Source organism: Falco naumanni, chromosome 5 (assembly GCF_017639655.2).
Source record: "Falco naumanni isolate bFalNau1 chromosome 5, bFalNau1.pat, whole genome shotgun sequence".
NCBI lineage: Eukaryota > Metazoa > Chordata > Aves > Falconiformes > Falconidae > Falco > Falco naumanni.
Window position 1 is genome coordinate 79,592,004 of NC_054058.1, and position 25,000 is coordinate 79,617,003.

At 37.9% G+C, this 25,000-nt stretch overlaps 1 protein-coding gene across 1 annotated transcript in view; it reads left to right on the forward strand.

Moving 5' to 3' along the window:
* The window catches only part of FOXP2 (forkhead box P2), a 445,577-nt gene that overhangs the window by 412,284 nt on the left and 8,293 nt on the right, over positions 1 to 25,000 (forward strand). Inside the window, exon 19 of the mRNA XM_040596053.1 lies at positions 612 to 775. Within this exon, the coding sequence (XP_040451987.1) occupies positions 612 to 775 (164 nt within the window). The remainder of the gene's footprint in view (positions 1 to 611; positions 776 to 25,000) is intronic.

A 25,000-nucleotide genomic window follows, 5' to 3' on the forward strand; every position in this document is an offset into this window, starting at 1 on the left:
ACACCCTGTGGCAAAATCGGGAACACTCAGTTTTGCTGCAAATGTTAGATTGATAGAAGCTTTTGCAAATGCATGTGGATATGCATTAATATTTATCCAAGCTGTCATAAATGATTTCACATCATAGTGTTGGGGAACACAGTGCTCATGGCAAAAACTTTAAAGTTTAATTATAATATATAATTTTTATGCAGAAGAGGCAAAAGTCAGGACTTTTTTATTTTGAGTTAAGTTCTGGTCATTTTTTAAAGTACAGCAGCTGCTTGCATTATAAAGGAGCCATACATTGTGTGGAAGGGCGTAGGGGTTAAGTGTAATTCAAAGTAAAAAAAAAAAAAAAATACGTAAAACTAGAAAGTGCTATGAATATTGGAACATAGTTAATGGAAAATAATGAAACCTATGTAAGAGAAATAGTAAACCAGAAATAGTGATGCTATTAAATTCAAGATGTGAAAGTAATTGGAAAATGCACAAAATTCTTCTGACCACCTTTACAACTACCTGAAGTGAGCTGCTTTGTGTGCGTACATTCATACATGTATGAATATTTAGAAGTGATTTGTATATGTATGGACTAATAATTTTATTTTTACTCTTAATTTTGCTAGGCTGCACTGGCAGAGAGTAGTTTACCATTGCTTAGTAACCCAGGATTGATAAATAACGCATCCAGTGGCTTACTGCAGGCAGTCCATGAAGATCTCAATGGTTCGCTGGATCACATTGACAGTAATGGAAATAGCAGTCCGGGCTGCTCTCCTCAGCCTCACATGTAAGTGCAGTTAGCATCCTTTCAAGAAAAAATGCCTTAGTCTAAGACGCAGTATTACTCAAAATTGCTTTGAAACATGGTAAGTGAAACATCTGGAACTATATGTTTGAAACTAAACATTTATATTAAAACATTTAAACAGATAAGGCTTCATGTACTGTGAACTAAGACTGGTGTAAGCTTTTTTTTAAACCTCTTCCAACTTGCAGACACCGAATGTAACGGGAGGCTGATCTCTGTGGTCATTTTCACAGCCTGGTTTGTAAGGTATAGTCAGAATGTTCATGTTGGAATTAGTTGTAATTTTAACTATGAGTCTCTAAACCATTTATGAACTGTAGTAGAGATATTGCCCATTTATATAAACCGTAAAATGCAAAGTTTAACTGTTGCCCACAGTTTACATAGAAGCCAGTAAAGTGTAACTTTTTGCCTGTCGTATAAATCAGTGTAATTACATATTCAAGTTTAATTACTGGTGCGTCTGTATTGGCAAGGTTTATATGTTATATTTTATGCAAGACTACGATTCCTATTAATATTTAGCAGCTAACTATATCATTAATTACTCTAAAATCTTTCCCCTACCATCTTTTTAATGGAGCTGAGAGAGTGGAAGTATTAAAAATTGATGTATTGTGGATTTCAGAAATGTGTCTGAAGCTTTAGAAATGCCTGGCCTTAATCAGTGGTGTCAAACATGGCAGTTTCTTGTTTACTAAATAGTAAAACATGTATCTTGGAGGTATTGTTTCCCAGGTTATTTATATAATAATTAGCAGTGTGATATCTAAGTAGACTTAGATTTAAGTTTACCGTAGGATGATTTTTAATGTGTATGTACAACTGTGGTCTCTTTTCCTGTGTTTAAAATAGCTGATCTGATTTGCCTTTTTTTGTTCCATTTTCTCTTTCACATTTTTAATGTTCCTTTCAATTTCTAGAGTGGGATATTTAGCAGTAACGGCAGTTGAGACCAAACTCCCTTTTTACTTATGCCCTGGTGTGTGGAGAATACATTTTGATCTGACACTTTTTTAGGGGAAATATTTTGCTGAGTTTTTCTTTTGTTTGGCACGTTAATATATCTATAATCACATAGAAATGTTTATTGTCACACATTTAATTGTTTTATTGCACATTTATTCTACTTGCCTTTGAAAATAATACACTGTGAACATTCATGTATTTTATCAGGTTCCAAACCATTACTTTTTCAAAATGGAAAAATTTGTCTTTTGGAAGTGTCTTTAGATGTGTTAAATAATACAAAAGAAGTAATAAAACTTGAAGTAGAAAGAACATGAATATATGCTCTTGAGAGTAACACTACTCTAAAAGAAGTAAAGTGAGCAATCAGACAAAAGTTTTTATATCCCATGCTTTATGCTATCAACCATGCAGTGGGTAGCTTGAGGCCTTTTACTTTTAGCAGTTCTCCTGAGTATGCTAATGCTCTCTTCCTGTATAAAATGCCAAGACAATAAAACTTTAAAGAGCAAACAAGAGTTAGATCATGTGTGTTAAAAACAGCTACTTTACAGAAAAGAATGACACTTGCTATTAAAGTTGTTTTGTAAGTGTTTGGCAGATCTGTTTACATATCCTATGTACTGTCTGCCATTCTGCTGGATAAACTGAGATATCTGTGCATATGATTATGTAGATATGGCTACATTTATAGCTGTGTTTATAGCTAAAATACCATATATTGTAGTAATTCTCGCCTATAAAAAAAGGCAAATAACTTGAGTTACGCCCTAACTCAAGATTCAGCCTTCCCCTCTCGCTGCTGTGATAGTTTGTTTGTCAAAACAGGCAGTTTCAGGGCTTGTTGAGGTGACTTTTGCAACTGAGGACTACGTGTTGCTCGGTTCTTGAGAGGTTGAAGCAACAAAATGTACATGCACCAAGATACCACTGGAGAAAGAGGTCGTGCTCATTCATCCTGTGCACCAAATTTAGTGCAAGATCACTGGGCTTCTGTCAGACCATGAGCTGTCAACCAAAAGATAGAGGCTATGAGGGGGTACCTGCTCAGTTGTGACATTTTTGCCCTTTCGTTGCTGAGGGAGCTGAGAATATGAAAAAGGGAATGAATGCAGTCTGCCAGAAAAAGTCACGAAAGGAAGAGGCTTGTGCAGGAGGCCGAGGTCCAGGGAATAAGAGGCCATTTCCTTGCATCCATGACCACACTGGCCAGGGTCCCTCATTTTTGTTAAAGAGCATTACTTAAGAAAATAAGAAAAGAACATAGGGAAGGCATGACAGAAGTAGAGTAAGGAATATGGCAAACAATGAAGAGTAATTTAAAATTCTACATTACCTACACAGATTACATAATCCCAGGGTTTTTTGAAATGAAAAACAGTTAATACACTAGGGAAAAAAAAAATACATTTTACTGCCATAAGCATCCACTCACTTGTAGCTTCATGAGAAGGTTCACCTGGGAAGGCTGAGTGTTTCTCCCCTAGAGAAGTGTTCTTGTGGGGGTCATAATTTCTGCGCTCGTCTATAAAGCTGGTGGCTCTGTTAGCCTCCACGTAGATTAAACCTCCATCTCTTCATTCCCAGGAAAGCGTACTAGCCACCACGCCAGGAGTATGCTGAGCAATTACCTTGCCAGCCATCTTGAAGCTGGCACACAGCCAGGAGCAGTGGAGCGTGGTATTAGGGAAAGAGGCGAGAGGTTGCATGCAATTTAGAGATCAGAGCATTCAGTTGGGAAGGGGCAGCGTTTGGATTCTAGACAAGCTTCCAGGGAGACACATTTGTTTAATATTAGAGGATTCGGCAGGAAATGCGAAGAATCCCAGTGACAGTGTCAAAGCCAAGCATCTCAGTTAGGCATTTGGTTGTTAAAATTGTACTGAATATTGTTTTATCGGATAAATATATGATAGCAAAACTTCCTTACTTTTGAATGTTCATATTATTTTTTTAGTATTAATTTATCTTTTTATAAACATAATGAAAATTGTTTATGGTAGGCAATATTTCCGTATTTTGAGCGTGAGAACATTATCAAGGAATTTATTTCTGTTACTGTAATATCTTAGCTACTCAGCGTCAGAAAGTGGGGAAATTATTACAGTCTGGATTTGAAACTGGTACTTCACATCTGGTTTTCGAAACAGAGTAGTAAGAGCAGTTAGAATCATCAGCTTATCCATCTGTGGACAGGTATCTAACATAGGTGGGTGAATCAGCTTCCTTTGAAAATAATATCTGCTCATTGACTAAAGATGGTAGGTATATAACTTCAAGTAAATGTATAACATTTAAATGCTTAAGTGCAGTGAATCCTAGCCAGTATATTTAGGGCAGTGGCACTTTAAAAGCTTTACAATTTTTTCCTTGGCTAATGATATATAATCTGCTCCATTTCTTGCACTTCTTGAACACTTAAAAATACTGCAGTAAGTTTTAGGTGATCGGTATAACCATGGCCTGGTAGTTGAGATATTTCCTATATTAATAATTATGTAAAGCATCTGAAATTTTATGCTACATGCCTCCCAGTTTCCATTCCCAGTCTGATGGAAGGTGGTAATTCCATGATGTGGTATGCAGTATATCACTAGTGGAACCTCAAATCCTGTTTATTTTCTGTGTTTCAGCAGTATTAAATCCAAGTTCTGTCTTTTATTGGTCTTCAAATCTGATTCCTGGTAGGTTGACGTGGGCACTAAGTGGTCCCTTGAAACAGATCTCCACTGAGAAAATAAATTCCTTATTGTGGGTATATATGTTCAAAATTCCAGTTTCCTCTAATATCAGTTGTCAACAATGAATGTCAGACAATTACCTTTTCATTCAAATTAATACTTAAAGCTGTTTCTTCCTTCATTTTTTTTGAACATGGACTACTTCTCCAGAATTGCTGTGGGGTTTCGCTGATAAGCAACAGGTTTCAAAGTGACAAACACAACAGAAGGTGTTTTATATACAAAAATTCATAATTTATGTAGAACTAGGTGCTGCTAATCTTGCATAACAATTGTACATGGATTAGATGGAAGCTTCACAGTACACACCTTTGGGATATAAATGCAGAGTTCTGAAGCAAAAAAAGAAACCACAGGCACCCAAATGAGTGCAACTAAAGCTGCATCATGGTTCTGGGAAACTTTAGAAAAACTTTTATCATCCCTGAAGAAACAACAACATTGGATAAGTTGTGGACTGATAGCTAGGGACAATAATGACAGTTCATACATTAGTGATAACACAACTTCTTTTAACCTGCATGTTGTAGTCAGCATACTGCTGAAGAATTTCGGGGGGGGGGGGGGGGGGGGGGGGGTGAGTTGAAAATCAGTCCCTTCAGAGCAAATAAATTAGATTCTTAAATGAACATTGGGATCATAATGAAGTTCAGTTTGTGTTATTATTTCTCCTGTCTCTTTATGTTCCACTTACTCCCGAGGATGCAATATCAGGAATGGAAATCAAGTTCAACTGTTTTTCTGGTGTTTGTGCATTTGTACTAGATGGATGATGCTTAAGTGATTATTGCAACTGGCACAGATCACGGTGTTTTATCACCAGAACACTTAGTGCATCTCTTTTCCGTGTGTTCATATTTTGACAAATGCATAATGCAAAACGCCCTTTTTGCTTCATTATATAATCTTGGGGGGGAAAGGTAAAATTTTAATCTGCAAAGCTGTTCATAGCAGCTGAGGAAACAAAAAAGAAATTGGTCATCAGAAAACTCAGAAAATGCTAGACTGAGAGAATGTAGCCTCATCGTAGGAAACAACGGGGTGGTTATGCCATTCTCTTAAAACTCAGGGCAGCTCTTTTAATAAGGAGTTGGAGGAGTTAGCAAAGGAGATAGGGAAAGCAAATATCCTGCTGATGAGGTTTTGTGGAAGGGGGGCGACTTCATGGGTTTCTCCATGTTTGTGCTGTACGAAAGCGTAGACTTGAGGACGATGCAACTAATCTCTTATATTCTCAGCTGATTTTTGAAAATAATCTGGTTCCTAAGAGGAAATCCAAAATCCTGGAGATAATGGAGGTCATTCTAATTTCTAGAATATTAGTTGTTGATTGATTATTTTATTTTTTTTAAGTAAGTACAGTGGAAACAAAAAATATTTTTTTAGAGTCATTTCTTAAAAAGTAACTTAAAATCCTCATTTCATACATGACACTCTGCGTTCAGCTATTGTGCTGTACTCTGTTAGAGAGGAATTGTTTGAAGCCAAATGTCAAGACACACATATATCCTGTGATCTTTAAAGCTGTTTCTAGAAAATGTTACGTTACGTTGTTGTGAGAAAGAATAACTTTTGTTAGAATGAACAAGAGTAAGAGTCAATCTGAGATGAATTAGAAAAATAAGCTTATCCAGTGTAGTCCTTCGTCTTCAATTCTGTCTGTGAAAAGGTGAGTTCCAACCGTCTGTGGTTTCAGTCACCTTTTCCTTTGTATTCTGCTGTTGTTACCAACCCTACTCCTTTACCTTTCCCACTGTTGCCCTGACTGGAACATTTCTCTCTGCAGTTCCATCTGCATAATCATCAAACTTGTTATTTTTTTCAAACTTTTTTATCTTTAAATTTTATTCCCAGAGGCAAATATGATTATTCTGCTCTAAGATCATTTACTTTTGAGGTGCTTCAGTTTGAAAGCATGCCATTGTCAGGTCGTTCCCATATCTGATTATTCCAGTCCCCCACTGTTAAGCTTTCACACCACTTACAGTGGGTTACCTATCATTCCAGTTTTAATCCCTTTCATTCCCTTGTTTCTTTAACTTCATAATGTTCCAATCCCCTGTCTTTCCTTCTTTCGCGGTGGCTTTTTTTTTTTTTTTTTTTTTTTTTTTTTTTTTTTTTTTGTTATCGTTGCATTGTCCCATTTCATGATCTCTTTGCATTTACCTTGGAGGCTTGTTCTGTTCTAGGAGACTGCTATGATCCAGGTCTCTTGTTCATTGTATAAGACTTGACATAGTGTATAAGAAAATAAACTCTTGAAACATATCAATTAACAGGGATGTAACAAGCATTATTAAATAGGTGAGAAGCATGTAATTGAGCAGATGAATGTGGTAGCAATTGCAGTATTTCTGGGTATCCTTGTTCATCAGAAATGTTTCACCTAATCACATGATCCTTTAATGCCTGTATAATTTAATTTCACACATTTTTATTCATAAATCTAACATAAGGAAGATAATGGGCAAAGAGACTTGGTGACAACAATTGATTTTTATTTTTATATGAAAAGAGGAACAGCTAGGAAACGGGTTCTTAAAGGTTATGGCTTTTGTCTGAGCATATTCCCATTGGAAGAAGCTCTATTGTGAGAATACACAGTGAAACAATTTTGGCTTTGCGCTGCAGAGCATCTGAAAGGGACAGGTAAATCCAGCAATCCGACACTTTATCATGCTGGTTTCTTACAATTTACATTTTTACTTTTTACCCTTACAGCCATTACTGATTGTATCGATCATGCGACAGTAAACTTTTGAGTTGTGACTGTCCCTCCCTACTCTCATACAGGGCAACTCAGTTGTGGGCACTAATGGAAAAATAAGTAGTGATGTTTTGTATAATATTTTTCACCATTCCCACTGACATAACTTTTCACTTGGAATATTTTTGTAAATGTTTATATTCTCTTTATGATTATTTTGCATTGCTGTAGTTTTCAGTCCTTTTGTCCTCTACGTTTTGCTTCTGTTCAATTTTCTTATCTTTCAAGACTGATGTTCCAGTCCTTTATCATTTCTTCTCTAGCTTCTTAAATGTTACATGTCTTACTTTGGATCAGAAGTTGCTATTTCTTCTTTACATTATTCCAGCCCAATTGTTGCACTTCTGCAGTACATTCCCAATGCTCTTGACGAAAAGATCACTCCAGAGATAGTGTCTTCAGCTGAAAAGCGTCAGGTCCCCATAGCATGGCTTGTAGAAGTTTGTAGACTCCTGTGGGGTTTCACAGAATCTTTTTGGAAGCTGTATTGCTGAAAACTTTGTGGTACTGCTGTCATGAATTCTCAATTCATGGGCAAGATATTTATGCTTTTCACATAACAGGTCTGTATAAGAAAAGGCAGCATCTTAAATATTGCTACAGATGTTAAAAATGTGTTTTAAAGTTGTGCAACTAAATCTTTGCAATGTGGTTGTATAACTTAAATTTACTTCATAGGAGATTCCTCTTTTTGTACAATACAAAAGCTGAGATGATAGTGCCGTTAACTGTGTGTTTCTAAAACTGCACATATAAATTTCATCCACTTTCAATGACTGCATTTGGATTTTGAGTAACAGTAATATTATAAGCCAAACTTTTTTGAAGTGCACACTCTAGGTATTTTTTTGTAAATACACATGTCCAAAATGTGTCTACATTTACGTATTTTGTAAACAGTTAAGTAAAAGCATATAATTATATCGAATTGGTAGTTTATAGCAATAGTTTAAATTACAATCCATAAATTGAAGCAAAGATTCATTGAAAAATACAGGATATTATGCTGAGGAATTGTTATATTTGACTATTATTTATTCTTTAGAATTTGTAGAAAACTAGGCACTTTACACATTGTAAAATACTATAAATTTCAATGCACTTTTTTTTTTTTAAAGGGTTTATAGAAAGATTTCATCTTGGTGTGAAACACCATGTGTAGGTCACACTAAAGTAATCAAATCTCGAGATGACTAAAGATGCGATTTTACCTGCTGAAGTTCATATGTGAAGGCAGTGTTCATAATCTTGTGGCAAAGTGCAATTGCATCTAACAGCAGTCTGTGATTTAGAAGAGTGCTGGGAATGGATGTATCTAGTACAGACTCTGATGCAGTCTCTGTTAGGGTTATAACTGCAGGTATTCCAGTGGTTTTCTCCAACTGAACAACAATATTAAATGTGTATCTTAAATTAGGCTGAAAAAATCCAGTAGTCTTCCTCCTTTGCCTGGACTTACCAAGTTCATTTGTTCCACTTTACCCATTAATAGAGGTTTAATGGTGTTGCAGAGTCTTTGTATGATCATGGCCCCTCACTAACCCTTTTCAAAGACTTTCATAAGCTTCTGATTGAGGTGGATAAGGGGAAGTGTTTCTTTGATGCAGTATTATGCTGTGATAGTGGTACTCTGGGTAATTAGGGACTTACCCCAAGTTGATACTTCTTTGTTTCCCCTCGTTTTCTTCATTCCTTGCAGATTTGATATTATCAGACATCACAGATGAAAAATATCCTCTGAGTTTTATGTCCTCTTGTTCTAAGAACACAGGAAATAAGAGTCATGTTGTGGGCAACCACGTCATATAATTCCTCTCCTAAAATTATCATACTCCATCTCAAATTCGAAAGCCACTGTGGAACTTCATTCCTTTGATTATTATAAGCTGCATTCAAATTTCCAGACTAAATGTACTTCAATTTAGTTTCACTGATGTATGTTCTAGCTTACCTGGCCTTTCATATTCTTTCTCTTTGTTTCTCAAATGTGTTCTAGAGAGCACACTGTGAACTTTAAATCGCCATTTTGGTGGACCAAACAGGCTCTTTCTGATTCAGCAGACTGTCCATTTCCCTCATCTTTCTAGTAGCCATCCCATGAAACTACTCAATTTGGATTTATTTTCATGTGCAGGTGTTAACAGTTTATTGAAGCATTCCAGATATAGTCCTATATAATGTGTTTCTTCTTTCTCACTGTTCTTACAGGGGGAAAACCCCATATTTTAGCTAAATTTAGCTAAACTGTTGTAGTTTATTTGTATAGTATGCTAATAAGGATGGACTGGGGGCCCAGTTTTGGTAAGTGCTGTACAAAGGCAAACCAAAAAAGGATTTTCAGATCCCTGCCTCAAACTTTTGCAGTCTTGAGGTAGTAATTAAATTGTTTAATTTTTGAAAAGCATCTTCCTTCAGATGTAGTTTGAATGGAAGCTGTATAGTACTTACACTACTGTCCCCATGTAGAATAGCATCAGGCTTTGTTTAGAGAAGCGTTTGACACAATGCCAGTTGGCGTTAGACTGTATACTATTAAGTACATTAAACCAAAAGGCAAACCATGACTGTTAGCATTGAAGTGAGATGAGCACCCATCGAGCGGTGTCGTGTTACTATGCCTGCCGTTTTATTTAGGGCATCCTGAAAGAAATAATGATGCTTTTGTATCCATCTGGAGTTACTGAAATTAAAATTTAAAACTTTTTAAAAATGTTGAAGCTACGTATTTAGAGATGTAGCAATGAACAATGTATTGCACTGTGGATATATTGCATTCAGGTGGCCTATACTGCCCTGTGAAGCAGAACTCTGCATTAAGCACAGGCCAAAGCATGCAATTAAGAGACAGGGTATGTTAACCTAGGCCCTGTGATATCTCAGATATCTCCTAATCAGCTCAGTCTTCTGGTGGACTATAATTGTGTTTTCTTGCAGAGGCCATATGGGTATAACATGTTCTTCAGACATGTTGCTCCTCACGTGTAAATCCTAAATCTGTAATAGATAACAATTTGGTGAAAAGTCCTGAGAAAAGTTAGAATGTTTCAAGTGTTACATGTAAGAACAATCATTGGTGTAAAAATGAGGTGGTGATGACTGGATCTGCAGTCATTCTTAAGATTAGAATTTGTAGCAGGTCACCAGCTGAACGTATGCTCACAAAGGTATGTGATTGTGAAAGCACGCTTAACATAAAAGCAAGCTCTATCTTTCACCCAATTCTTCTGTTTGGCCTTTTCTGAAGACTGAGGAAGGACTAAATTTATTAGGTTTGTTGAGAAGAGAGAAACTGGGTGGGGCAATTATGACAGTCTTCAGAATGCTGTGCAGAGAAGATGAGCATAAACATGTCCTTGTCCATTGGGAATGGGACAAAAAATAATTTATAAGTATTTCAGCAAGAAGACATAGAATAGACACCAGAAAAAAAATAAAACCTTTTCTGCTTGTAGGATATTTAAGTGCTAATACGTGTACCAGCACTGAGAAACTGTGTGGAACCACTGATACTGGAGGCTTCTAAGAAGAAATTAGAAGTGGTCAGAAAAGGTGTAGGTATAAATGATACTTCTTTGGGGTAGGGAAGGGGGATTAAGAGATTAGATGATGTTTTGAGATCCTTTCCAACCCTATTTTCTCCCATTCTTCGGATAAATCTGGGGAAAAAAAAGTTTTTTTCATGTATATACGTGTATGCATGCCATGCCTTACTACAGGCTAGCTGAATCCTCCAAGTCCATTTACTTTGTAATCTGGAACAGCTGTCATAGTTAAATATTTTTAGGCACTCTTGTTTTTAAGATTGAATTAAACTCAGCCTTACAGAAAGATACACATTGAGCGTAAGATTCAACTAATGTGAGAAATGCCAGCTAGGGCAGTGCAGATGCTCCTATACGGGTTAATTTGACCCACTTGTCCCTGCTGAGTGTGATGTGTGGTTCCGTTTGCTAAATGTTGCCATCAGGTATTCAGCAAAAAAATACCAAAGGTCTTGCCATTCTCCAGGTATGTTCTAGCAGGCAAAGCTAGTCATTGCTTCAAGTCCTAGCTCCTAACCATTGAAAAAATAAAAGAGCAATGCTTCAAGAAACTTAGCATATGAAAAAGTAATATGTTGCTAGCATATTGGTGCAAATTTTTGAAGCATGTACCTATCATTCAATATTTTCAGTGAACATTGTTCCAGGAAAAAAATAAAAAGTACCATGCCTAGGTGTTAAGTGTAATGCTATTTAATCCCTTGGTGCTGCATTAGAACAAAATGTTTAGGTGCCACTTTGGACTAGTGTTGATCATTACCTTACAAAATCTCACAAAAGTGTGCTGGAAGTGTTAGTGAAAGGAGATTCGTTTCAGCCTTTTTGTCCCATGCTATTGGATATGCTATATGTTTACCAAGATAGCAGAGTTTTATTGATGTAAAAGGTTTCAACAGAAATAGAAAAACAATTTTATATAGCTCATATTTGTATTAAGATGTATGAAAACCACACATAGTATAGTCCAAATTCTCCCCTAGCTTTTCCTGCATCATTGAATAGCTTTCCAGATTTTGCATAGAGAACATTTGCCTTCTCTATCCAACAAATAACACAGGTATTTAGTTGTTGCTGCTAAGTTTCTGTTTAACTGGTACAATTTTTAAAACTTCCCATCCATCACATACTACAGAGCATGCCAGATCCATAGCCTCTTTTCTTAAACTTTGTTAACAGGCTTGCTCTTTTTTGGTGGTTCTTCAACAACCCCAAAAATATTCAGACACCTAAATCTTTAGTCCTTTGTCATTTTCCTTTGATTTTTTTTTGCCTTAAAAACTTCTGTACTTTCTCCCTAATCCTTTTCCTTGTTCAGCATGTTAACTTTTGGCATTTGAACTAGATGCAGTTGACGGTTTGAAAGACTTGAGAGGCCTGTGCCCTAAGCTAATTTCTAGTCAAGTTTCTACATTTTCTTGTTGTTCTGTCACAGAGAAAATACATTTATTTAGACACCAAAGGGAGCAAGCCAATGTCAAGGATGGGAATTCTAGTAAGAGTCACTAGAATCAGAAAATCTATGTTAATGTCATCTTCTTAATCAGAAATTGATTCCTAAAGATTTTGATCATTTAAGAAGGTCTAATTGTACGTGAGTTTTAAGCCTCGTTTGATATTCAAAAAAAATATATTGATAATGTGTTTCTTTTCCAGAAAGATCATTTATTTATCTGGAGTTCAAAGATTACATCTGATCATTTTTGTATTAAGTATTATTAATATTCATATCTGATAATATATCTGTGTATATAGACTATCCCTATTTATTGTCTTGGCATTTTCTTGCCAAATTAAGAAAAAAAAAAAGACAGCTAGTCAATTTAATTACTAGTTTCAGAACGTTAAGGAAAAAAATCTGTATGATTTCATTATCCATTTTCAATCAACAGTATCTTTTTTATTTTTTTTAAGGGAAATAAAATTGTCATATGGGTTTCAACAAACCTGTCAATTTATTCTCTAGAAATTTCTCTGTACCAAACACTCATTTCTTTGTACAAAGCTAAAAGGAACAGGGAGAACATATCTGGTTTGTTTGTTTTTGTTTTTTTTTAATTCAGGCTCATTACTGTAAAGCTGAAATTCTTCAAAAACTTGTTTTGCATTTTTTCCTTTTCATTCTGATTTGGCACCAATGTCAATTTTCAAAACTTTGCTTAGAATAAAAACTGCGAGTTTTAGCTGTCCTTAATTTAAAAGTGAACCAGTTTGTATTTTGCTCTGCTTGGGCAGGGCCAAACTGATAGGGCAAGAAGCACCAAACACTATTTCCAGCCACTTTAGGATCAAATGTATTGGTACATTTTGTAGATAAGCAGCACAAAATCATCGCTGAGTTGGGAAGTGCGTATGGTATAGAAAGAAACATGGAGCAGTTTGTTCCTAATCCCCATGAATTAATGGCTGGCTGGCTTCTGTGGTGTGAGGGTCAGTACCTCTTAAAACATTTTCCCGTAGAGTAGTGGCAGGTGGCATCTAAATAATTGAATACTTATATATTTTAATTATATTAAAAATATTTAATGAATTTTAAACACACAGCTTACTAGCTGTGCAAGTTAGTGAGGGTTTAAAAACCTTTTCTTTAGTGGTAGCTCTGTGCCTTTTTATTATTAAAATAAATTATTAGTGGGATAACTGTAGTGATAAAATTATCATAAATATGGCGTATTAAATTGGGTGACCCTTAAGTATGAGTAAAGTGAAGGTGAACATGTGCTTTTTTCCCTATATTTTCCTTATTTCCCTATTTCTAATTTATCACTTTTACTGGTATCTCCGAGCTGCTACTACTTGTGTTGACTTCAATGGCAGCTAAATTAAATCAATTCACAGTACTCCTGTTGGTTTTAGTGTTTCCTTCTACAGATATGGTTATCATGCCATAGATCACTTCTATTGTTCTCTTCTGGATTCTGCTATATAGTTTTTGAGATGAGTGAGTAATAGCTAAAAGCTAGTCAAGTACATTGAACATACGAGTTGAAGTGAGGGCCTACTATAAATACATAAACATGTTATATATTACTGTCACTGTTCTTATTCTCTCCTAGTTAGCCTACATATGGTTTTTTGGCTTCTTAGGCAGAGGTGCCATTGAAGGATTCATTAGAAAATAATTCCCAAGTGGTTACAGTAGATAGATGTATATGGGTAGTTTATTTTCTTTCTTTTATTTGTCAACAGTAAATGTATCTGTCATGGATAGTCAGCTTTGTTGTTTTTGCCACAGTTAACTTTGTGTATGGCTAACATATATTGTGTCGCTACCTCTGTTTATATCTTCTTCCGGGGTATTCATAATTATATTCAAAATAGAAATCATATGTAGGATCTTAGAGAATTCTCACTGTTAATCTACCTCCATGTTGTGAAATAATCTTTTCTTCTTTCTTCATCTGACTAGTTTTGCTACTGGCAAATTTTTACGTCTCTTTTCAGTATGGATTAGATTTTTGAAGTTTCTCACAGGAATTTGCAAATTAAAATACATCCATCAGCTCTCCTTGTTTACTGTTGTATTACTCTTAGAAGCCTCATAGGGCAAGAAAAATTAGTAGTCTTATATATACTTGTTATTCCACCTCATTTGTCTAGTAGAAAAATATGTGGTTGACTGTGTATCACCTTTGGTTATTCCCACTCTCCCCAAGCGTTGTCAGATGCATTGCGTATTTCACTTACATCTTCTGCTGTGAATAAACTTCACAAGTGAAATCATGGCCCTAATGAAGTCAAGGGGAATTTTGCTGTTGACTTAAATGAGATCTGGATTTTATCCCAGGAAACCATTTGTCGTCTTGTCTTTGGCTTTCCCTCATTTCTTATTCTGTCTTCAGTCACTCCTAATCACTCCTAATCTCCATCTGATATTTCTTGTGACTGCTTATGAGCTCCATTTCTCAACTTTAGTTCATTAAAATCTTTCTTTCCAAATAAGACTAGGAATTCTCCCAGATCTGAAATATTTTTATTAGATCTTTGAAAATTTGTACAGTCTTAGTAGTCTACAACATTAGCAAAATTGCTTATGTTGAAATCTGGAACCTTTATCTGTGCAAATACAAGCAAGAACATGTTTTCTCAGTTACGGCAGGACTAATAGGGAATGCCCTCTTAACCAATGAGTTTCTATATGACTTTTACAAAGGTTTGGGGTTTGTTTTCTTTTATTAAAAGTGTAATGCCTTAATATGTTCTGCTATCTATATTCCCCTAAAATCCAAGAGATACAGGTAAGATCACCCATTCTTTTCAGATTTTTGGCATTAAACTGCCTTCTTTAATCCTTTGTACCTCTTTTTCAGACACCCTATATAGCTTCTGCCATCTTCTTCTCTTTAAAATAGCATGTTGCGTTCACTTAGTTCAGATTTTCAGATAACAATGAGTATCTTCCTGCTGTCCCCCTCACCTCGATATTAGAGTAGCTTTCCTCTGCCAGAATTGTTCTTCCCTTTTACTCTGTTCTTCCATTCGCGATACCTGGGAAGTCTCTGATTTCTCCTGAGACATAGGATATGCTGGGACCTGTCCTGTTTAACATTGATGTTATGGAAAATGGACCTCTTTCTCATCAGGTTTGCAGGTTACCTCAATCTAGTGGGAACAGTTGACACGCATAAGGGTAGGGAGGCCATTCAGAGGACCTGTATGGGCTGAAGGACTAGGCCAAGAGGAACTTTATGAAATGCCATGCCCTGCACTGCGGAAGGAAGATCCTCTTGCACTGATGCACGCTAGGATGGCCTGGCTGAGGAGCACCTTTGCTGAGAAGACCCTGGGGATATTGGCAGAGAGCAAGCAGAGCATGAGCTGGCAGGGTGCCCTGGCAGCCAAGGTCAGCAGTGTTCTGGGCTGTATGAAGCACAGCAGGGGGCCCCAAGAGACTGAGGGAAATTATTATTGCCATCCTACTCCACAGTTCTTTGACCACACCTGAATACTGTGTCCAGTTTTGGCACCTCAAATATAAAACCCACAGCAATAAACTGGAGTGAGTTCAGCAAAAGGCCACCAAGATGGTCAGAAGAATTGCCCTCTGAGGAGAGGCTGAGGAAGCTGAGCTTGATCAGCCTGGAAAAGAGGTGGCTTTGAGGGGACCTGACCCTCAGTACCTACAGGGAGATTGGAAGCCAGGCTCTTCACTGTGGTGGTAGGCTGAGAGGCAGAGGGCGTAAGTTAAAATGAGAGATTCAGACTGGGTATAAACCCTTTCCTCATGAACACAGTCAGGCATTGAGTGGTGCAGTTGCCAAGGAAGTTCTACAGTCTACATCCTGGGAGATTTTGAAGACCCAACTAGGTAACTCTGGGTAAGAGGAAGCTGTGGATGCCCCACCCTTGGAAATGCTCAAGGCCAGATTGGATGAGGCTTTAAGCAACCTGGTCTAGTGGAAGGTGTCCCTGCCCATGGCAGGGGGTTGGAACTAAATGACTTCCAAGGCCCCTTCCAACCCTTACCATTCTGCGTAAGCCCTGAGCAACCTGTTCTGACCCTGTAGCTGTGCCACCTTTGGATAGGAGGTTGATCTAGAGATTTCCTGAGACCCCTTTGACATGAATTATTCTGTGATGGTAGAGTATTTTTTTGTAAAGACAAAACAGTGAGAAAGTGAGCAGAAACAACCTAGCCTTTTAAGCAACGAGGCTCAAGGAGAAAGATGCTCTGAATTTTGTTTTACAGATACCAGTGAAAGTCATGTCAGGTGCTCACTGAAGGGCTGGATCTTACAATGAGTTTACATCATTTTTGAGGTATCACAAAATGGAAGTGTTTGCAAGACCAGTTTGGTGCGGTTGGTAATGATGGGGTTTGTGATTTATTTATTTTTTTCCTAGAGGGACTCGCCTATTTTAAAATAATTGAACTGAAGGCATGAAGAACACTAGCTTATTTTACAGCAACTGATAAAACATTATCAATGTCTATGATAAATAGGAAGGCAAGTCTTGGAGGTTGTAAAAGCACTAATGGACTTACACAGACTCCTTACTTGTTCCTACACCTTGATGCACCAGAGGCACTTTGTGACCATTGATTATTAACTCCATTTTACACCGTCTCCTCTAGTGATGAACTGAAGAAGACAAACTTTAGTGGCCTTATTAATTATTATTCCAGTGCACTCTTATCTCCTGTCAGAATCTACAGTAGTGCTAGTCTACTTCTAGCTAGAGCTGCTGCCTCTGCTTTCCATCACCAGGTCAGTGCAACTCCCAACTTCATCATGGTAGACTTGAATTCTTTGATGATGGATAAGACAATAGACATGAGAAGAATTATCTTTTTAAGGTATTTTTTGTGCTTAAGTGTTGCATTTGAGAGAAGAAGAGGTTGCTACTTCCTTCTTTTTGTCAGCATGGCTCTTGGAGGGTCTGGGGTGGAAGGCTGTAATTTGAACGTGGAAGGTTGACAAAGCACATCCAGAAGCCCCCCTATTGAGGAGCAGTGCTTCTACAGGCACCACATTTCCAGTCATCTTCTACCAGGATGCTGTAGCTTCACTCTTTTCTTAATGAAGTGAGGGAGTGCACCCTCAGCTGCCTGACAAGGGTATGTGACAATTGGACCTTCCTCTTTTTCTTGCTTGATGCTAGAGATTTGCATATAGGCATTATTTTACCTAGAAATAATAGCACTTCTTTGGCATTTCAGTATATGTAATAAATACATGGGGGAAGTGATTCCTGGTGTTCAAGAAAAAATAATAATGGATTCTGTGACAGTCGTAGCATTACTGAATTTGTATTTAATTACTCGTCTAATACTCTTTCTTCCTTTTCTCAATATTTGGATTAGTATCTCCCTAAATGGCTGTACATATTCATCTCAATAAACAGTTCCCTTCTGCTTAAGAAAAATAATAAACTTTTTATAATAGCGTGAAATTGTAAAGAGACAAAGTAATAGAATTAGATATCTTGAAAATACTGTAGGATTTGAGGATTTGTCTCCATTTGCCTACCAAAGCATAAATATAAAAATTATAGATCTGAAACAGTGGAATGGAAAGGAGAGCTTTCCTTTTAAAACTGCTGTAGGATATCCTACAGACCTAAAGCTGTACTGGCAAGATGACATACAGTTCTTCCTGTGGAAATACTAGTCCATATCACTAGGTAGGAAAAAAAAAAAGGAGGGGGGGGGAGGATCTCCCAAAATAAACAGGTCAGTTACTATGTCTGTAATAGAGTGATTGTAATTTTACCAAATAATGTTTGGTGAAAAATATTTGCGTAGGAAAGTGTAATGAAAGTCACAGCTTTAAAAATATCAAGTCAGAAGGAACAGATAAAAATGGCACTTGACCAGTATGTCTACAGCATGGAAGAATTGAGGACATTGTGCGTAATAAGTAAAAATGCAAATAAAAATTGCAGGTGTCTAATGTTAAAAGTTACACTGGAAATGTGAAATTCTGTAACATACTGTGTTATACAAATATAACATGTTCTGTTTTGTTCTTTTCATATGTTGAAGGATAGTCAATGTAATAGAAAAAGACAGTGAAGAAATAGTACAGTTGGAAGAATATCTGCAGACTAACTAATTGGTTTTGAAGAGGTAATGTTTGTGGGCTTAAGGCTGTCTACAGAATTGTGAGGAAAAACGGATCAAACCGTTCATGATTTGGTTTGGGAAATGGTTGAAGTTGTTTGGGAGCTACCTTTTTTTTAAAAAAAAAAAAAAATCAAACTGTTAAAAATCTTTATTATTTTAACAGGCAAACAAAATCTTAAAGGAAATAATCAACGTAGATTGTCATACCACACATGGCTTAGAAACTGTTCAGTCCCAAAGGTTCCCCTGAGAAAACTTTCTTCAGCTGAGTTCCAGAAAATTCATCATCTTTATATACTTCTACATGAAGTCACTAGGAAAGCTAGTGAGTCAATAGTATCAAAATTAAAGTCTCATAGAAAATAAGCCTGGGAGGGACTTCAAGACATCATTTAATTTATTGCCCTTTGTGCCATTGAATACCAAAGTAAAAAAAAAAAATCCCTAGTGTTACTAGGTGCCTAAATCACCATAGCAATACAAAATACTTCCAGCTGCAACCCAGCAAAAAAAATCTCCCTTTCATGATTTTAGACTGATTATTGCAACCCCTGTGTGGAATAAAAATGCACTGAAAGATCTTGAAAAAATTACATGACTTGCTGCAAACCATATACATGGCTACAAAGCTCACAGTAAGCACGTTGACCTAGGCAGCTTTTCTCTCTCAGCATCTACTACCTTTTCAATACAAAGCCAAGAGCAAAGTCTTTTCAGTGCCAGTCATTATATTGACTTAACTGTCTGAGAGACTGCATCTCTCTGTCATGACATCTCACAGCACTTTCCCGTAAATGATTTCAGCAGAACATTAAAGATTTTGGGTGGATATGGGCAGCAGTGTTTAGACGATCCAGATCTAAACTGTGGAGTTTGTTCCACTGGGAATCCTGGAGGGGTTGTGACTCTTCCCCAGTGGCTTTCAGAATAAAAACTGAACCCCTTGCATATTGTCTACATATATAAATGAGAAATGAACTAATTCTTTTTTCCTTCCATAGAAGTGGATGAAAGAAATACAGAGGAACTTAAATTGTGAAATCTCTGGTTTGAAAGAGAGGAAGGGTCTCTGAAGTAAATCAGTGCTGATGGTTATAAAAAGCATTGTATGACTTAGTATTTTTTCCAAAGAAAAATTGTATTTTCTATTCAAAGCCTGGAATGAGCACTATTTCTGCTAACCAAATCCAAACCTTGGTTATTGTAATTATTTGTATTTTGTTGTCCTGCAGTCTCACTGCTGTTTTGCTGGATTTGATATCCCCTTACATGAAAGCTGATGCGACGTGAAACCTCTGTAGAAAACATGCTATCCATAATTGAGAATATTGTATCAAGTGTCTTTTCTCCTTGTTGACATCAGCTCAACTCAATTTAATTAAGAAATCATGTACTTGGTTATAGGATCTGGTTGTTTTCTTGTCAGTAACAGCACACGTTCTAATGTTTAAAAGTTGAATGGAACACTTGTTTTAAAATCATATATTCATAGAATCGTTTAGGTTGGAAAAGACCTTTAAGATCATTGACTCAAAGAGTTAACTTTACCTGCCAAGTCCACCACTAAACCATGTTCCTAAGTGCCACATCTATGCGCCTTTTAAATACCTCCAGGGATGGTGACTCAACCACTTCCCTGGGCAGCCTGTTCCAGTGCTTGACAACCTTTTTGGTGAAAATTTTTTCCTAATATCCAATCTAAACCTCCCCTGGCACACCTTGAGGCCATTTCTTCTTTGCTTGTTGCTCCCAAGTAACTATTGCTTCTTACCTGGGAGAAGAGACCAACTGCCATCCCGCTACAGCCTCCTTTCAGATGGATGTAGAGAGTGGTAAGGTGCCCCCTGAGCCTCCTTTTCTCCAGGCTAAACAGCCCCAGGTCCCTCAGCAGCTCCTCATCAGACTTGTGCTCCAGACCCCTCACCAGCTCCATTGCCCGTCTCTGGACACGCTCCAGCACCTCTGTGTCCCTCTTGCAGTGAGGGGCCCAGAGCTGAACACAGTATTCAAGGTGTGGCCTCATCAGTGCTAAGTGCAGGGGGATGATCACTTCCCTGGTCCTGCTGGCCACACTGTTTCTGACACAAGCCAGGATGCTTCTGGCCTTCTTGGCCACCTGGGCACACTGCTGGCTCATGTTCAGCCAGCTGTCAACAAGGACCCCCAGGTCCTTTTCCATCAGGCAGCTTTCCAGCCACTGTGCCCCAAACCTGATCTCCTGACATCCTTGTAGTCCTCCTGAGTTGCCTGCCTCTTCTTCCAAAGGTAGTGAACTATTATTTTTTTTTTCCTGAGTTCCAGCCTAAACTCTCTGTTCAGCCAGGCCAGTCTTCTTCCCTACCAGCTCATCTTTTGGTACATAGGGGCAGCCTTCTCCTGTGCCTTGAAGATTTCCTCCTTGAAGTATGTCCAGCCTTCTTGGACTCCTTTGCCATTCAGGACTGCATCCCAAGGGACTCTGTCAGTCAGTCTGCTAAACAGGCCAAAGTCTGCCCTCTGGAAATCCAGGGTGGGAGTTCTGCTGACTTCCCTCATTACTTTTCCAAGAACAGAAAACTCTTATCATTTTGTGATCACTATGCCCAAAATGGCCTCCAACCATCACATCACCCAGAAGTCCTTCTCTGTTCAGAAACAGCAGGTCTGGTGGGTGCCTCTCCTAGATGGCTCCCTCACCAGTTGGGTCAGGAATTTCTCTTCCACACACTCCAGGAACCTCCTAGACTGTTTCTTCTCTGCTGTATTGTATTTCCAGCAGACATCTGATAAGTTGAAGTCCCTCACAAGATCAAGGGCTAGTGATTGTGAGACTTCTCCCAGCTGCATATAGAATATTTCATCTGACTCTTCATCCTAGCTGGGTGGTCTGTAACAGACTCCCACCAGGATATCCGCCTTGTTGGCCTTCCCTCTGATTCATACCCATAAATGCTCAAACCTATCATCACCATCTTGCAGCTCTAGACACTCAAAACAGTCTCTAACATACAGGGCTACCTCACCACCTCTCCTTCTTTGCCTATCCCTTCTGAAGAGTTGATTGCTATCCATTGCAGCACTGCAGTTCTGCGAGTCATCCCACCACGTTTCCATGATGGCAACTGTGTCAGTCTCCTGCTGTGCAGTGGCTTCATGCTGCTCCTATTTGTTGCCCATGCTGCATGCGTTGCTCTAGATGGGCTGCTGATCCCACCACCTTTTGGGGGTAAAGAAGCCCTAATCCCTACATGACCATTCTCAGGTGCCTGTATGGTTTCTAACACATCAATTTGGTTTGGTTACTGTTGCCGAGATTTTAGCAGGATTTTAGTAGCTATTATAATAAATGAGTTTTCCCAAGGCAGGATCAGGATTACCTTGTACAAAACTCAGAAGACAAGTTCACCTTGTACAAGCAAGTTATTGTAGGCTTTGGGAATTTGGCTTCATCTCTAAATATTTGGAAGTTACTTTATACATTCCTTTCTAGTATATATTTATACCTCAACTGCCTGTCCTGTTATCTTTCTTTTTCCTTTGAAGCCTCAAAACTCTTCTCCAGCAGTCTACAAACAGTCTTTGTGAGGCCTCTGGAAGTGCCCAGCAACTGTTACCTGTCTCCTGGCACCTGGCACTCTTTCCAGTTAAATGTTGTAAATAATGATGTCTTTAAGGATATAGTATACATCTGAGAACATGAGAATGTGCAGTTGTAGTTTGCCAATTGCAGGGGTGAGAGAAAAATCTCCATGTAAAGCTGCAAAGTGTGTGGAAGAGTGAGTGTTTGAGGCAGACTGAGGAACTTCATGGTCTGATCTGTGAGCAAGGAAGAAGTAATATATTGAGATGAGCAGGCAGCTCTGCAAGTTGTTAGAATCCATTTATATTTACAAAGGTATCTCACAGGGTTTTCATTTTGAAAGCGCTAGGGCATGAATATTTTTTTTTTTAGATTCCACCAATTGTAAAGAAGGTGATCCGTGGAAGTAATTAATGTTCTTTTTTTTATATCCTTACCAAAAAGTCCATTGAAGTAATTTAGCATCGCCATATTTTATTTTTGCTGCTGCTGCAGGCATCTCCTCCATTCCTGTTTGTTTACGTGGTGTTGTTAGTCCTGAGCTCAAGAAGAGGTGTAGTTTGCTAACACTTGTTCGTGCTCTCTATTCTATCTTCTGTATCATTAATAAAAATTATTACTGATAGTTCTGAACCCAGGATTGGTCCATCAAGGAACCATACTAATCTTTATTAAAATACAGATTCCAGTTATGTAGTAGCCAAGTTTTGATCAGAAGTCAGAAATGAGTAAGCTATGTTCCTGTTAAGATATATTTGAGTAGCATTGTTATTAATAAAAAGACATGGCATATGTAAATATGTCTTAAGAATATATGTTTAAAAACTCAGCGGTTTGCATGGGAATTTTTCCTTAGTACACTGCTCCTATTGTATAACAGAATGGTAGTGTAGAATTTACAAATAAATACTTTTAAATGTATAGCTGTCTTTTGAAACATACACATACACATTTTCATATTAGTTACATACAAATACCAATCTGAATATTTCGGTTTCTATGTGCAATAAATACCTTGAGATAAATTATTCTATACTGAAAGTCTTCAAGATAAGAATTTATTCAGCAATTTAAAAGATGGGTGTTCAAATTTTGTTTTGCTTATAGAAAAAAAAAGGGGGGTTCTTTTCATATATATTTTGTATAGTTGTTTCCTCCTCAGAACATACATTAAATACTATAAATGTAAGATCCTTTATATCTTTAATCAACATGCCTCACTTTTGGTTTTCAACCCTTGATTTCAAAAAACAAACTATAGAAAACACTAGAGTTGAGAGAAATGTTAGTTTCAAGAGCCTATGTTTATTCCTTGTGCTTACACTTCCAGAAAGAGGTGTTTGTGTGGCAGTGTTTTCTACAATCTGTGTTCTTAAGCTGCTGGCAGAAAAGTCTATGGAATTTGTTTTTGCATGGACAACTGAACTGCTTGAGTTTGGTCTTGATTTACTGTTGATCTGGATGAAAATATAGTTGAAAAAAAAGAAAATTTTGTATCCTGATTAGTCTTCTAAGGTATTAATCCTTCCACAGATTAGCCATCAAAATAATCTTTGAACTATCCTTCAAAAAAGGGCAAAAAAGAGGCCCTCAATATCAAAAAATTACAGCACAAGAGGAACTAGTATCTTAATGTGTAGTGCATTTTTAATGGATATTTCTTATTATCCTCCCTGTTTTTACAGTGGCTGCACTCCAACAACAGAAATGTAAAAAAAAAAAAAAAAAAAAAAAAAACAAAAACAGCCTGGACACCACCCTTAAAGAAACCAAACTTATCTGGTAAAAAATAAAAGTTTTGTAGTCAAAAATTTTTAAGCATGGAAAGGAAAGCATAGCAATGAATCATAGAATGGTTTAGGATGGAAGGGACATTTGAAGATCATCTAGTCAGAGTCCCCTGCCATGGGCAGGGATATCCTTCATTAGATCAGGATGCTGAAAGCTCCATCCAACCTGACTTCAAACACTTCTAATGGTGGGGCATCTATTTTTCATTTAGTTGCCATGTAAATTTTTCCAAAAGGATCTCTGTGGACTAATGACATTAGCTTCTAGATAGATTTAAATTGTTTGAGTAATTGATACTGCAACTGCCCCACATACTGTTCCCCACATGGGGGAAAAGAGGAGGAACCTGATAACCTGGTCTAGTGGAAGGTGTCCCTGCCCATAGCAGGGGAGTTGGAACTAGATGGTCTTTCAGATCCTTTTCAACCTAAACCATTCTCTGATTCTCTGAGAAACCTGTTCCAGTGTCTTACTATCCTCATTGCAAAAGATTTCTTCCTCATGTCCAGTCTAGACCTACCCTCCTTGAAAGGCTGCAGTAAGATCTCCCAGAGCCATCTCTTCCACGGGCTGAAAAAAACCAACTCTCTCAGCCTTTCTTTGTAGGAGAGGTGTTCCAGCCCTCTGACCATTTTTGTGGCCTTTCTCTGGAGCTGTTCTAACAGGTCGCTGTCTGCCCGGTGCTGGGAACCACAGAACTGGATGCAGTACTCCAGGTAGGATCTCATGAGAGTGGAGTAGAGGGGGAGCATCACCTCCCTCAGCTTGCTGGCCATGCTTCTTTTGATGCAGCCCAGGATACACTTGGCTTTCCAAGTGGCAAGTGTACGTTGCCAGCTCACATCCGATTTTTATCCACGAGTATCCCCAGCTCCTTCTCCACAGGGCTGCTCTCAATCCCTTCATCCCCCAGTCTGTATTGATATTGGGGATAGCCCTGACCCAGGTGGAGGACCTCATGCTTAGCGGCATTGAACTTCATGAGGTTCATGTGGGCTCACTCCTCAAGCCTGTCCAGGTCCCCCTGAGCGGCATCCCTTTTCTCCACCAAATGAACCGCACCACTCTGCTTGGTGTTGTCTGCAGGCTGGCTTGAGGGTGCACTGACTCCCACGGGCTATGGCAGTGATGAAGATCCTAAACAGTATTGGTCCTGGTACGGACCCTTGAGGTCCCACAGATGAAGGAATATGCTAGGCATACCAGTGCATGAAATGCAATTTCTTGGGAGCAACACAGGGGACAGAATGTTGTAGTATCAGTGTTACAGC